This window comes from Tiliqua scincoides, chromosome 1 (genome assembly GCF_035046505.1).
Source record: "Tiliqua scincoides isolate rTilSci1 chromosome 1, rTilSci1.hap2, whole genome shotgun sequence".
In the NCBI taxonomy this organism is placed as follows: domain Eukaryota; kingdom Metazoa; phylum Chordata; class Lepidosauria; order Squamata; family Scincidae; genus Tiliqua; species Tiliqua scincoides.
Window position 1 is genome coordinate 209,686,496 of NC_089821.1, and position 12,246 is coordinate 209,698,741.

General features: G+C 44.7%; 1 protein-coding gene across 4 annotated transcripts in view; it reads left to right on the top strand.

Moving 5' to 3' along the window:
- ECT2L (epithelial cell transforming 2 like) overlaps positions 1–12,246 on the top strand; it is a 37,423-nt gene that overhangs the window by 11,610 nt on the left and 13,567 nt on the right. For 2 of the 4 annotated variants that reach the window (XM_066615086.1, XM_066615096.1), the window contains exons 10-15: positions 617–745; positions 2,677–2,769; positions 4,156–4,335; positions 5,537–5,640; positions 10,348–10,473; positions 11,947–12,161. In XM_066615086.1, coding sequence (XP_066471183.1) covers positions 617–745; positions 2,677–2,769; positions 4,156–4,335; positions 5,537–5,640; positions 10,348–10,473; positions 11,947–12,161 — 847 coding nt within the window. The remainder of the gene's footprint in view (positions 1–616; positions 746–2,676; positions 2,770–4,155; positions 4,336–5,536; positions 5,641–10,347; positions 10,474–11,946; positions 12,162–12,246) is intronic. The other 2 variants (XM_066615105.1, XM_066615113.1) reach the window with 2 other exon arrangements.

Genomic DNA, 12,246 nt, shown 5'->3' on the forward strand with positions numbered 1-12,246 from the left:
TATGTATGTTTGTGTGACTTTTTCTTCTTACCTTTTTCTTATCCTTTATGTAATTTGAATTTGCTCCTGCTTGTCCAGGTGAAGCTTCATCTGATTAAGATCCACATTATATGTCATGCAGGAGATAGAGGGTAACAATCTTCCAACTTTTTTTAATTCTTAAGCACTACAAGCACTCTAGATACATCTCAGCAAAATGAAAATTACAAAATTAGGCAGACACATATCGAGGAGAAGGAGTGAGTGCAAAAAGGTAGACATGAATTTTCCAGTATGTCTTGGTTGTCCCAGTATGTCTCATGGGTAAAAGCAGCATTGGGACAGTGCCATCTTGAAAATGGGATGAAAAAGGGCAAGGAGTTCCTGCCTTCTCTGCAGTTCTTTCGTATGTATTCAGAGCTCCTCAAGCTTCTCTTCATTTAAGATAAATAAAGAATCCATTACCTGCATCACCAGTATAGCAGACAGTTTAGCTCCAGTTCCCTTAATGGGAAGGGGAGGTTCAGGATATCAACTTTGGCCTTTTGGTCCTAGAAAGGCAAGTTTTGATCAAAAAGAAAGAGAATAAAAATCTCAATGTTTGTATTCCTTGCTTACTTATGTACTTTCCTTTCAGGATACAGAATCGGTACCAAGACCCTGCTTAAGCCTGAAGTGAGAGAATTCTGGGAGAAATTAGGAAGCTTTGTCATCTCTCTAGAAGAACAGGGTCATGTAGACATCTTTGTTTCTCTGGCAGCATCAGGTGAGTTCTAGTTGAACATCAGCTATAACAATGAGTACTTCCACTTCGCTTACAAATAGGTCTAGCTCATTAGAAAATCCCATGAAATCTCAAAAATGTATTGCTCCTTTGAAGAGGCTGACAATACTCTCAGCTCTTTACTTTCAGTTTTTAACCTGTATTTAAGGTTTTTATCCCACAAATCCGCAACAGCCCTAGAGCTATATGAGTCATCTACTTCTCTAGTACTTAAGAAATGAGGACTAGTGTCAAAAACCAAACCAAACAGCGCCTGCATTTTCACATGCATTCTTCTGCCTTTCAGAACACTTGCCCCTGCGAAAGACGCATATAGTGCTTACATTTGCCCCTGCATAACCATGGTGTCTCAGAGTGCAAGATCATGTTTTTATATTGCAGCGCTGTAACCACTTGCTCAGTCGTAATATTTGCTAGCACTGCTGATGTCAGAATTGGCCCCCAAGTGTTGCACATCTGAAACATTGTTTATATATCAGCTTCTTTTTCCTGTCAGTTTTTTTTTAGTCCTCCCTGACCCAGAAATTCTGTAAAACTCAGCTTCTCACTCCTGCTTTTCCCTATTCTGTGGTCTTGCTACATGTTACAACCATATTGTTGAACCTAAAAACACCTAGATCTGGTCAGTGGCTGGATGGCTGACTGCTTGGAGACCCTATTTACATGAAATTTCATTCTGACCTCAGAATGAAAAACAGGTAGAGGATCTAAATATAACAAATATGGGAGGTCCTCATAGAGGTTTTATTGGCTGATTTTTATTGTTTAGAAAGATATGAGGTTTCTGTTAATAGTTTTTATTTTTCCATTACAGTTGGGCAGTGGTGTTGCTAGGGTTGGTGACACCCAGTGTGGGAAGCTTGGTGATCACCAAATTTCTGGGTTGCTGAGCTTTAGCATTTTTTGATGTGATAAACCTGCCAACCGAGAAGGAAAAAGGGGGGCAGAGCAAAGGGAAAGGGAAATGCCTGGGGAAGGGGGCCCTTTGCTGCCCCACCCTTCAGTCTACTACTTCCCTTCACACTACTGCCTTGCCACTATCCATGGCAGGGCTGTGTGACTGCTGGGCAGGTCAAGCTCTGCCTTGCTTCAGTCGCCTGGTGCATGTGATGGGCACTGGGTGGAGTGTGTTTATCTCCAGTGGCAGCCTCAGCAGCAGGCACTGTTGCTGTTGCGCTATCGGGGTCCACAGCTCTCCCCATTCCTGCTTCAGTGCCAGCCGTGACATGACGGCGGAGTCATTGCCAGCTGCTGCTTGTGGGCCATTCCGGGTGGGCTGTGGCCTCTCTGTGTTATTGCTAATGAGTGACAGTTCATGAGCAACAGCATGAGCGGCAACAAGTGCCACACACATCCATGGAGGCACCCTGTTATTGCGGACTACCCCCTTGCTACACAACTGCAGTTGGGGAATAATGTCCTGAATTGAATTGAATGTGATGCGTATATACGATGAGACCACTGAATCAATGAAGCATCTCCTTTGTTTTGAGATGCAACATCTTCTTTCTTAAAAGATGCAATATGGTTTGTTTCATTCATTTGATTTTTACCCTGCCTTTCTCTCCAAAGGGCACTCATCTCAGAACAAATATGACACTTTCCTTGGGGACTATTGATTCACAAATGCATGAAGTGATTGTCTCTAGGATTTTTAAAACATTAAGGTTCATTTGGCTCATTAAGATTCATTTTGAAACATTAAGGTTCATTATAGTGTAAGCCAATATTGATAGCTATTTTTTTACCACCCAATCTGTGCATGACAACTCAGAAGGACATTCCATTATAGTCACGGAGGATTACTTTCAGGAAAGTGCAGGTAGGATTACAGCCTTTGTGAGGTCTAATAATTGTATTCTGTTGTAAATTTTCTATATTTTCTATAGAATTATGTATTCTATAATTTCCAGAGGCAGGAATGGAAGTCCTTTCCCAGCTGTCTCATCTAACTGGAGTGTTCTTTAGAACTCCCACAGGAATAGCAACTGGAGCATATCAGCACAGTAAGTGGAGAAATAGTATACATATTTCATACAGAAGAATATTAAGAACAGGGTGGTGATGGAGGTTGGGAGAAGAGATGATCAAGCCTGGGACGGATTGGTGGCAGCGGTGCATGCCGAATCTCAACTGCCTTGCTGGGTCAACATGGACTTTTGCCAGTGATCGAGTCGCTGCAGGTCCAAGTTGCCCAACAGTGAGTACTGGGGCTTAAGGTGACAAATATACCCTTACCCCAAGGAGACCTCTTGCAGCTGAAAATTCCCCCATGGGATATAGCAGTAGCTGCTCCAGTGCTGCTGCATTACTGTGCGGGGATTGAGATGGGATTGGGCTGTTAAAAATGCAGGGGTAGGGGCTTTGTAGGGGGATGGTTAGGGCTGAGAGTGTGAACTCCCCAGATCAAATTCTGGAACCAAGAAATTTCTGAACAGGCCCTTGTGCTGGTTATTATGGCTTTATACAGCACATTAACATTAGTCAACGGGTATTAAAACTTTCAGAAACAGGGTGTTTCAGAAAAAACCAGGATTTCATAAAACTTGTCATATATTCCTATACAGGTTGAGACAAATTATTCGCGTGGGTTCTGTTCCAAGCACTCATGTGGATGGCAAAAAACGCACTATAGCAAATAACTTTAAAAAACAAAGTTTCTTTGCTCCAGTGATTTAAAAACAGCCCTGAGACCTTTGTGATAAGATAATCATTAAGACGACCATCCATCCATCAGTCATTCTCCAAAAGTTTACAAAGTGCTGAGAGCTTACACTCAGCCCCTCCCTTCACCAATGCAAAATGATCACCTTTCTTTCATGTGCTCAGGGGGAAGGGAGGGGTCCACTGGAGAGAAGGATTGATGGATTGTCAGCCAGCTGCCTTCTTTCTCTCTCTCATTAAGGAGGCTGATGTTAAAGGACTGTTCAGTTTTTAAAACTGATTTTAAAGGGATGCATTTTTCCCCTTCTCCAGGGATCAGCACATTCCTTCTCATTTGCAGGGGCGATTCATGTTGAGTCAAATCCGTGTATAAAAAATCCGTGTATAAATAGGCTGGACCTGTATATGGAGGGATGAAGTGAAGCAGGGAGAGTGTGCTGGCAATTCCTGTCCCTCACCACCAACATGCTCATGAAGTCCTCCCCTTCTTGTGATTAGCATTTGTCTGCAGTAACAAATTCTAATCGCAAGGAGAGTTCCTTCCTGTAAGTGATCTCCAGGAACAGATTTTTGGAGGATGCAGGCGTATGGGGAGATTGGTAAAAGATGCCCTTCTCTTTTGCGAAAATAGAGCTTCTTCAGTGAACTGAAGAAACTCCTAAGATGCTTCTTCTCACTAGCAAGCAGAAAGGATTGGCATTGAAAGAAACTAATCATCTGTGTCGTAGTTCTCAGTGAATGGCTTGGAAATCAGAATGACCGTCCTCCATCCATCTATTTCACTGAAGTTAAACTGCAGATATGGCTCAGATGGACAGAAGTGCTGGAAGATGCATTGCAGGCCGTCAGGAAAAATCTGAGACCATATTTATGTGATTTGAGGAAGAACGTGACTGGCAAGATAATTGGTAAACTATTACAATGTAATTTGAAATTCTGTGGACAAACATTCCACTGATCTCTGTTTTATTTATAAAACAGTCATAGTGAAGATCTGCAAAAGGGTTTGGAGATATGCTTCCTCCAGGAAGTCTTTTTTTAAATTTCTAGACCAGGAGTCTCCAGACATTTTTGGCCAGAGGGCCGCATCAAATATCTGGCGTGGTGTTGAGGGCTGGAAAAAAAACTTAAATATAAAATTTAAATAAATAAATTAGAGATGGAACTTAGATGTGTGAATAAATGAATGAATGGGCTCATTCATACAACCTCCCTGGCCCTCAGAACACCCTCCAGACACAACCAGAGCATAGCTCTGGTCATGTACAGTTGAGTGGGCCAGAGGCTTTCAGGGGACAAGAGGCTGGCTGCGGGCCGAATAGAGGCTTGTCAAGGGCTGCATCTGGCCCCCAGGCTGGGGTTTGGAGACCCCTGGTCTAGACTCTAGAGCAGGGGTGTCAAACATAAGGCCTGGGGGCCGGATGTGGCCCCCAGAAGCTTTTTATCCGGCTCTCAGATGCTGAGGTGTTACTGCTGAAACAGCAGTCCACTTGAAAATTGGGCTTTCCCAAATCTTGAAATATGATCAAGATTTGCGTATTTTCTCTTCTGTCATTTGCAGTTAATGAGTTTCTATACGAGAACAAGGTCTGGCTTCTGGCCATTAGCTGCTTAATGATGTCACTTTCTGCTTAATGACATCACTGCCCACCCTCAGCAGCCCTGAATGCCAACTTCAGCCTCCTGTATGAAATGAGTTTGATACCCCTGCCCTAGAGGTACTACTGGAAGAGGTATGGCTGGCCCATCCATGAACTGCAAACACTTGGGGTACCTTTCATGCAGATTTCTTTAAACCAGGGATCTCCATGGACTTTTAAGGTTTATAGAAACAGGTTTATAATTGTGCTATCATATTCTGATACCATCACTTCAAGATGGGCTCCACCAGTAGTTATGTCATATGAAGGAGCAGGTAATGTTTTTGACTAGCGAGCTGATTAACAGAGGCAAGTGACCCGGCCTTGAAGTCCATTGTGCATTGAACCCATAAAATATAGGTTGCTGTGGAATCTACTTTGCAGTTTAAAAAATATCCAAATGAATTCATTCTATAATGGCAAGGCTGTTGGATTTTAAAGTGATGTGTTTATCATCTGATATATACAGGTCAGATCGTATTTGATACCATGAGCTGGTGTGAAGTTCAAGACAACTGCGAACTAGTTCAGGCATTGGCTGAGGGATTAGCTGAACTCTCAAGAGGGCACTGTGTAAGTGATGCCTGTTGTGTTTTAAGGTATTATAAGTAATATTGCTATGTTCTGAATTCTGACTTTTGGGGGCTACTCCCATGTCACTCTAGTTAAGCCAACTAACGCATAGCAGGAGGGGGGAATTTTGATATTATTGGCACTGAAATCTGAGTCGCCAAACCCATGGTGCTAGTAGCCAATGCAAACCTCACATTTGCATGACATATGGCCCCTGAAATTACAGCTGCCAGGGCTACACCACTCCTTCTCACTATTATGGTCAACCAGTGTTTTGCCAGATTTCGAGGCCAAGCTCCACCTAGAGAACCTACACCCACTTTCAGCTAATTAGCTCCCCTGCGTTCCCCAGTGATGGCCCTATTTCTGCCCTGGAGCACTGCTGGACCCCACCACTCACCTGCAACCTGCAGAGGTCCTCCTTCCTCCCTTCTCCTGCCAGGAGCTCCTCCTGCCACTACAGCAGCACCTTGGTCCTCAGTAGGTCTTGGGCATGGCAGCCACACAGCATTCTCTAAAGTCTATTCACCCATCTGTCCATCAGCAGTTCCAATGGTCCCTCAGCCATTAATTCATTAATCCAGTCTCAAGCTTTCCTCCTTCTACTACCTTCCTACATCAGGTGCTTCTTATATCCCTAGAGATCTCATTACCTCTAGTAGCTGCATGCAGCTGTGCAGTGCACCCTGTGCTGAAAGCCCAGGCCTTAATCCTTAAAGGGGCTGCAGCTGACACCACATCCTGTCTCCTCGAGGCATCTTGCGCATTTCCATTACAACCAGAGTGGTCAATTACAAAACATAATGGAAAAACTTTGTACATAATTAAGGATACTCATAATAAGAGGGCAGTCTTTGCAGCTGCAGGACTGTTTGGGCACTTAGAGAGAGCAAACCAGCTAAGCATCCAGCAGGAAGAAGGTGCATGGTGGTGGGCAGGAAGGGGAAAGTAGAAGGATTACAGGTCCCCTTTCTCTTTTGCTTCAGAAAATATCTTTAAGACCCACCTGTTTCACTAAGTTTTTAGCCTGTAACCTTTTGCTGGAATGTCATATTTTGTCTGTTAATTACTAATTTAAATGGTTGAATTTGATTTTATGTACACTGTTTTAAATGGTTTCATATTTTTGTTCACTACCTCAAGATTACTTAGTGAAAGGAAAGATATGAATAAATAAATCAGCCTAGCACTGGCATTCTCAGTCTGTGTAAAAGATGGCATATAGGAATGTGTCTGCTCCATTTGTTAAACAGAACTGCATTAATAGAGATAAAGATTATCACCTTTGTGCCAAAGCTCAGATGTCTTTTGAGTGTGGCTGGAGATGCTGCCTATGAGGTTTCAACACAAGAATACTGGAGGCATTGGTGAGGTCTGTGCCTTCTCTTCTCGGACAGCCACAAAAAGGCCTCTGTGTGTCCTTGTTGTACCAGCCTGACACTGTGCCTGTTCAAATCATAAGGCCATTGCTCTCCTGAGAGCCCATTCTTGCAGTACAATCTGCCCTTAGGGAGATCACAAACAGCAATTTTGTCTGGTGGTGTTACACTCATGCCTTATACTCATTAAGGCAGCCATTTTCAACCAGTGTGCCACGAATGGTCTGCAGGTGTGCCGCAGGAGTTTGGAGGAGAGTCATTTATTAGTAGGGCCTTTGGGGGATGTGAGCCCCCCACCAACAGCATGGTGTGCCTTGTCAATGGTCAAAAATCTTATGGTGTGCCTTGACCATTTAAGCATCTTGTCAGTGTGCCATGAGATGAAAAAGGTATAATGCCTTATACCAGTGGTTCTCAAATTCTCTGGGAGAGTTTGAGAGCCACTAAGTGCTTGTGGGGGGGGGGGGAGGCAGCAGCGTGATCCCCAGGATCGCACCGCTCAGGGGGGCTGCAGGGGTTTGGGTGCACTTATCCAAGCCTCCTGCAGCCTCCCGGGGGTGCTGGGAGCTCTGCGCGACCTTCTGCATGACCCCACAGCAGTAAAAGCGGAGCGATCGCATTCCACTTCCCCTTTAGTGGGGTGCAATAGCTCCGCTTTTACTTTCACTGCTGCGAAGAGCCCTGCAGAAGGTCATGCAGGGCTCCCCGCACCCCCGAGAGGCTGCAGGAGGCTTGGGTAAGTGCACCCAATACAGTGCAGCCCCCCCTGAGCAGCGCAATCCTTGGGACTGTGCCACTGCCTCCTCCCTGCCTCCAGGCTGCCCCCGCCCCTTACGGTGGCAGAGGCCAGGGCCCACAGGCTGGGGCATTGCAACGCCCCAGTTTGAAAAGACTTATTGAAGACTATAAGCCTGATCCCAGTGGTTCTCAAACTTTTCTGGCTCGCGCCTCCCCTGATCCTTGTAACCATTGGCCACGGCTTCCCATTACAACACCTCACCTCAGTTACCCCCAAAATGGGGATAAAGGGGTTATAATTATACACTAGAAACAAGGCTGCCAGCACTCTGAGACTGCAATCCTAACCACACTTACCTGAGAGTAAGCCCCACTGAACATAATAAGACTTACTTCTGAATAGACCTGGTTAGGATTGTGCCCTGAGTTTGTTAGCAGCACACCTAGAAGGTTTTGGAAAGAGGGGGAAGTGATGAATTTGCAGGAGGGGAAGGCTTTGATTTGTGTGTATCTGCTAATTGCAAACTGATGCAGACTGAGACCCAGAGACTGTTTGGCTGCAATCCTAACCCCACTTTCCTGAGAGTAAATTCCATTGAACACAATACTTACTTCTGAGTAGACCTAGCTAGGATTGTGCCTTTTATCTTACAAAAGCAGCCAACAGAGTACCCCCAACCCCCAAAAGGAGGCAGGACGAAAAAGAGGAATGCCTAAAAAGGAATGGGGATTTTTATTTTTAATCAATTTTTGGAGTCAAAGCCATCAAGAGTGGCTTTTTTGTTTTTTGAAGGGGGAGGAAAAAGAGAAAGGTGAGGATCCTGGGTTAAGCTGACACAGACCCCAAGCCTATGTAGGTCTACTCAGAAGCAAGCCCCATTTGAGTGAATGGGGCTTACTCCCAGGAAAGTGTGGAAAGGATTGCAGCCACACAGAGCAAGATTACAACTTGCCCCAAAGTAGATGGGGGCTGCTCACACACACACCCAAAATGCAGGTGCCACCCCTGTTCCCTCCAGGCAAGACGGAGGGACGCAGGCTGGGGCATTTGGACACCCCCCCCCCCACTAGGAGCAGGCTGGTTCCTTCCTTCCCAAGCAGCCTTCACCAATCCCAGGATGCCCAGGGTGAGGGGCACACTGGGAAATAAGAACATAAGAACAGCCCCACTGGATCAGGCCATAGGCCCATCTAGTCCAGCTTCCTGTATCTCACAGCGGCCCACCAAATGCCCCAGGGAGCACACCAGATAACAAGAGACCTCATCCTGGTGCTCTCCCCTACATCTGGCATTCTGACTTAACCCATTCCTAAAATCAGGAGGTTGCGCATACACATCATGGCTTGTACCCCATAATGGATTTTTCCTCCAGAAACTCGTCCAATCCCCTTTTAAAGGCATCTAGGCTAGACGCCAGCACCACATCCTGTGGCAAGGAGTTCCACAGACCGACCACGCGCTGAGTAAAGAAATATTTTCTCTTGTCTGTCCTAACCTGCCCAACACTCAATTTTAGTGGATGTCCCCTGGTTCTGGTATTATGTAGAACCTTGGGCCTTGGGGCGAGGTTGCACATGGAGAGAGCTCCATGATGAGATGCAGCACCTCTGCCTGCCTGCCCAGCCAGCCTTCTCTCCTACCTTCCCCCACCATGTTTCACACGCCTTCCCAGCCTCATGCTGCCTGCCCCACCCACCTCGTTCACAGCTGCAGAAAAGCAGCAAGTCAGCAGGCAGCCCGTAGAGCAGAGCGGCCCAGCCCAGCCTCTCCCCCCAGATGCCTGGTGATGCCCCTAGAGGCTAGCCACGCCTCACTAGGGAGGCGGGACACACAGATTGAATACCTCAGCCTTATCCCATAACAGTTTTCTAGGTCAGTGATACCTGTTTGTGGCTGCCACTGGAATGCGAACAAATACATTTGGGAAACCCACATGTGGAGCGCTTCAAATATGATTACTCGAATGTAGAACTGTTCATAAATCAAATTCATAAAGCGGTTCCTAACATTTGGTTGGACACTACCCCTTAAGGAGGGTGGCGATCTAACTGGGAACCTGTAATTTGGCACTTCCAGGTTTTGCTGCCATCAAATGCAAGTAAAAAAAATATCCCGTTTTTACTTACTTGTGTTTGACAGCAGCAGTGGCAAAACCTGGAAGTGCCGTACTAACAGAACCTACAGTTCCTCAGTCAGGTCGCTACCCGCCTTAAGGCAGCAGCGTCCCAAAAGCAAACATGGATGCCTTCCCTGGGGCGTTGTGACCCCCAGGCTCGGAAACACTAATTTTTAGTGATTTTTCTGTGTAGGGACTGAATGAAAACTAACCCTTTAAGAGACTATAGGATCAGATCAGTGAATATTTATTTAAACAATGCATAGCTCACCTCGCCTCCTAAAATATAGGACACTTAAGGTGGCTGCTGTTGTGCAGCCTTTATTCATTTTCATAAACTAGGCCCAGTGTAAATCTAACTAATTTCAGTTAGCTTGGATGATAGGTGTACAGATTAACTGAAGGCAACAATTTGCTGTTCTTGAAGGAAGGGGCAGTGCATGTTTTGTTGTAATTATCTCATGCTTTCTTAGGAGAACTCTATGGAGTTTCTATCTGATTTCCTGATGAAAAAGAATAGTACAAATGAAGAAGGCAGAAGCCAGGTTTTCTTAACTGAAAACAACCCAGAAGCAAGTTTTGCATCCGTATCAGTCAAGGTACAAAAGATCTCTTTATGCAACTTGCTAGCTTGGTGCACCCACTGTAGCTTTTCTAATGTCTCTTCTGGAACATTTTTCTCTGATTGAATGGGACGGACAGCTTGTTCAAATAGAAGCGATACAAGTGGTTTGAGTTTCCATCTCAGCTGATTCTCCATAACTTCTAAGCCTAATGAGATGTGTCATATGTAATTTTTTTCATGTAGAAACTTATAGCCAAGATGGCCAGTTTGGAAGGAACAAATCAAGCTGATTTCAGTATCTAATGCAAGCACATTACTGTATACCATTCTTAGCAGTGTCAGAGCTTCAAATTAGATATGAGCTCTGATATACAGAATTATTCTGTGTGAGAAATTGATAGGAGGAGAAAGGAAGGTGGTCCTTATTAAACAGGAGAGAAATCACATTTTTGTTTCCTGTGGGGGAGCATACACTTGTTCAAAAGGAGATTTAAATATGCAATTTTTTTTCTTCTTCTTCAGAGGCAACTAATACCTTGGTCTTCCATTATGCACTTAAATTTTTTACTTGTTTTACTTAAATTTTAGCTTGCCCAAAATGAAGACTCAGAATAGGGAAACACTTAAAAATGAGTTATCTAGAGGTAGATTATGCGTGAGCTAGTGTAGTGGCTTAGAGCAGCCATTTTCAACCGCTGTGCCATGGCACATTGGTGTGCTGCGAGTGGTCCACAGGTGTGCCACAGGAATTTGTAAGTCATTTATTAGAAGGGTCAATGGCGGATGTGAGCCCTCCACTGGCAGCAAGGTGTGCCTCGTCAATTGTCAAAAACCTGATGGTGTGCCTTGAGAACTTTAGTGCCTTGTCAGTGTGCCATGAGATGAAAAAGGTTGAAAATCGCTTAAAGACTGGCAGCACAATCCTATGCATGTGTACTTGGAAATAAGTCTCATTAAATTGAATAAGACTTACTCCCAGGTAAGTGTGTTTAGGACTGCAGCCTGGGTTTTTAGGAAGCCTTGACTTGAAATTCAGTGTTTCCCAAACTTTTTCAACTAGCGGCTTCCTTGACCTACTGGACCATTCATTGGCCACAGCTCCCCATTATGTCTACAATCCTATACATTGTATAGGGTGCCAAGTTTTTTGTGAGGATTCCGTGGCTCCCTTGGCTGGTTTCCACAGCTTCCTGGAGAGGGGGAACCATTGCTATAGACAGTTTCCTGGAAGCACCGTTGAACACAATGGGATTCACTTTAAGTAAACATGCATAGGGTTACACTGTAAATGGCCTTAGGCCAACTGCTCCCTCATTGCCTCAGGTCCCTGTCTGCAATAAGAGGATTATAGTACTAACCTTACAGGTTGTTGTAAGGATTGCAAAAGGTAACTTATGCAGTTTAAACATACCTCAGCCGTATTCCTAGTTAACTGCTATTCCAGGTTGTTGATGCATACAACTTTCCCAACAAATGTTGCTGAAATGTTTATGTGATTTGTTTTTAGAGTGGGACACTTCAGGAGGGCATGCCAGATAAGCGAACAGGCTTTGCCAGAGAGCTTCTGCTAAGTGAGAAGAACTATGTGCATACTCTGGAAATTGTAAGGGATATTTATGTTAAGCCATTGAAGGCAGCAGTGGCTTCTAATCGAGCCATCCTAAGCTGTCCCAGTATTCAAACCATCTTCTCTGATATCTTGGACATCTTGCAGCTCAATAGGTGTGTTTCGAAGACTGATTTGCAACATATTAGGATTAATATTTAGTAAGTAAACAAGTGGAATGTGGCTGGGATTTGGGTGTGA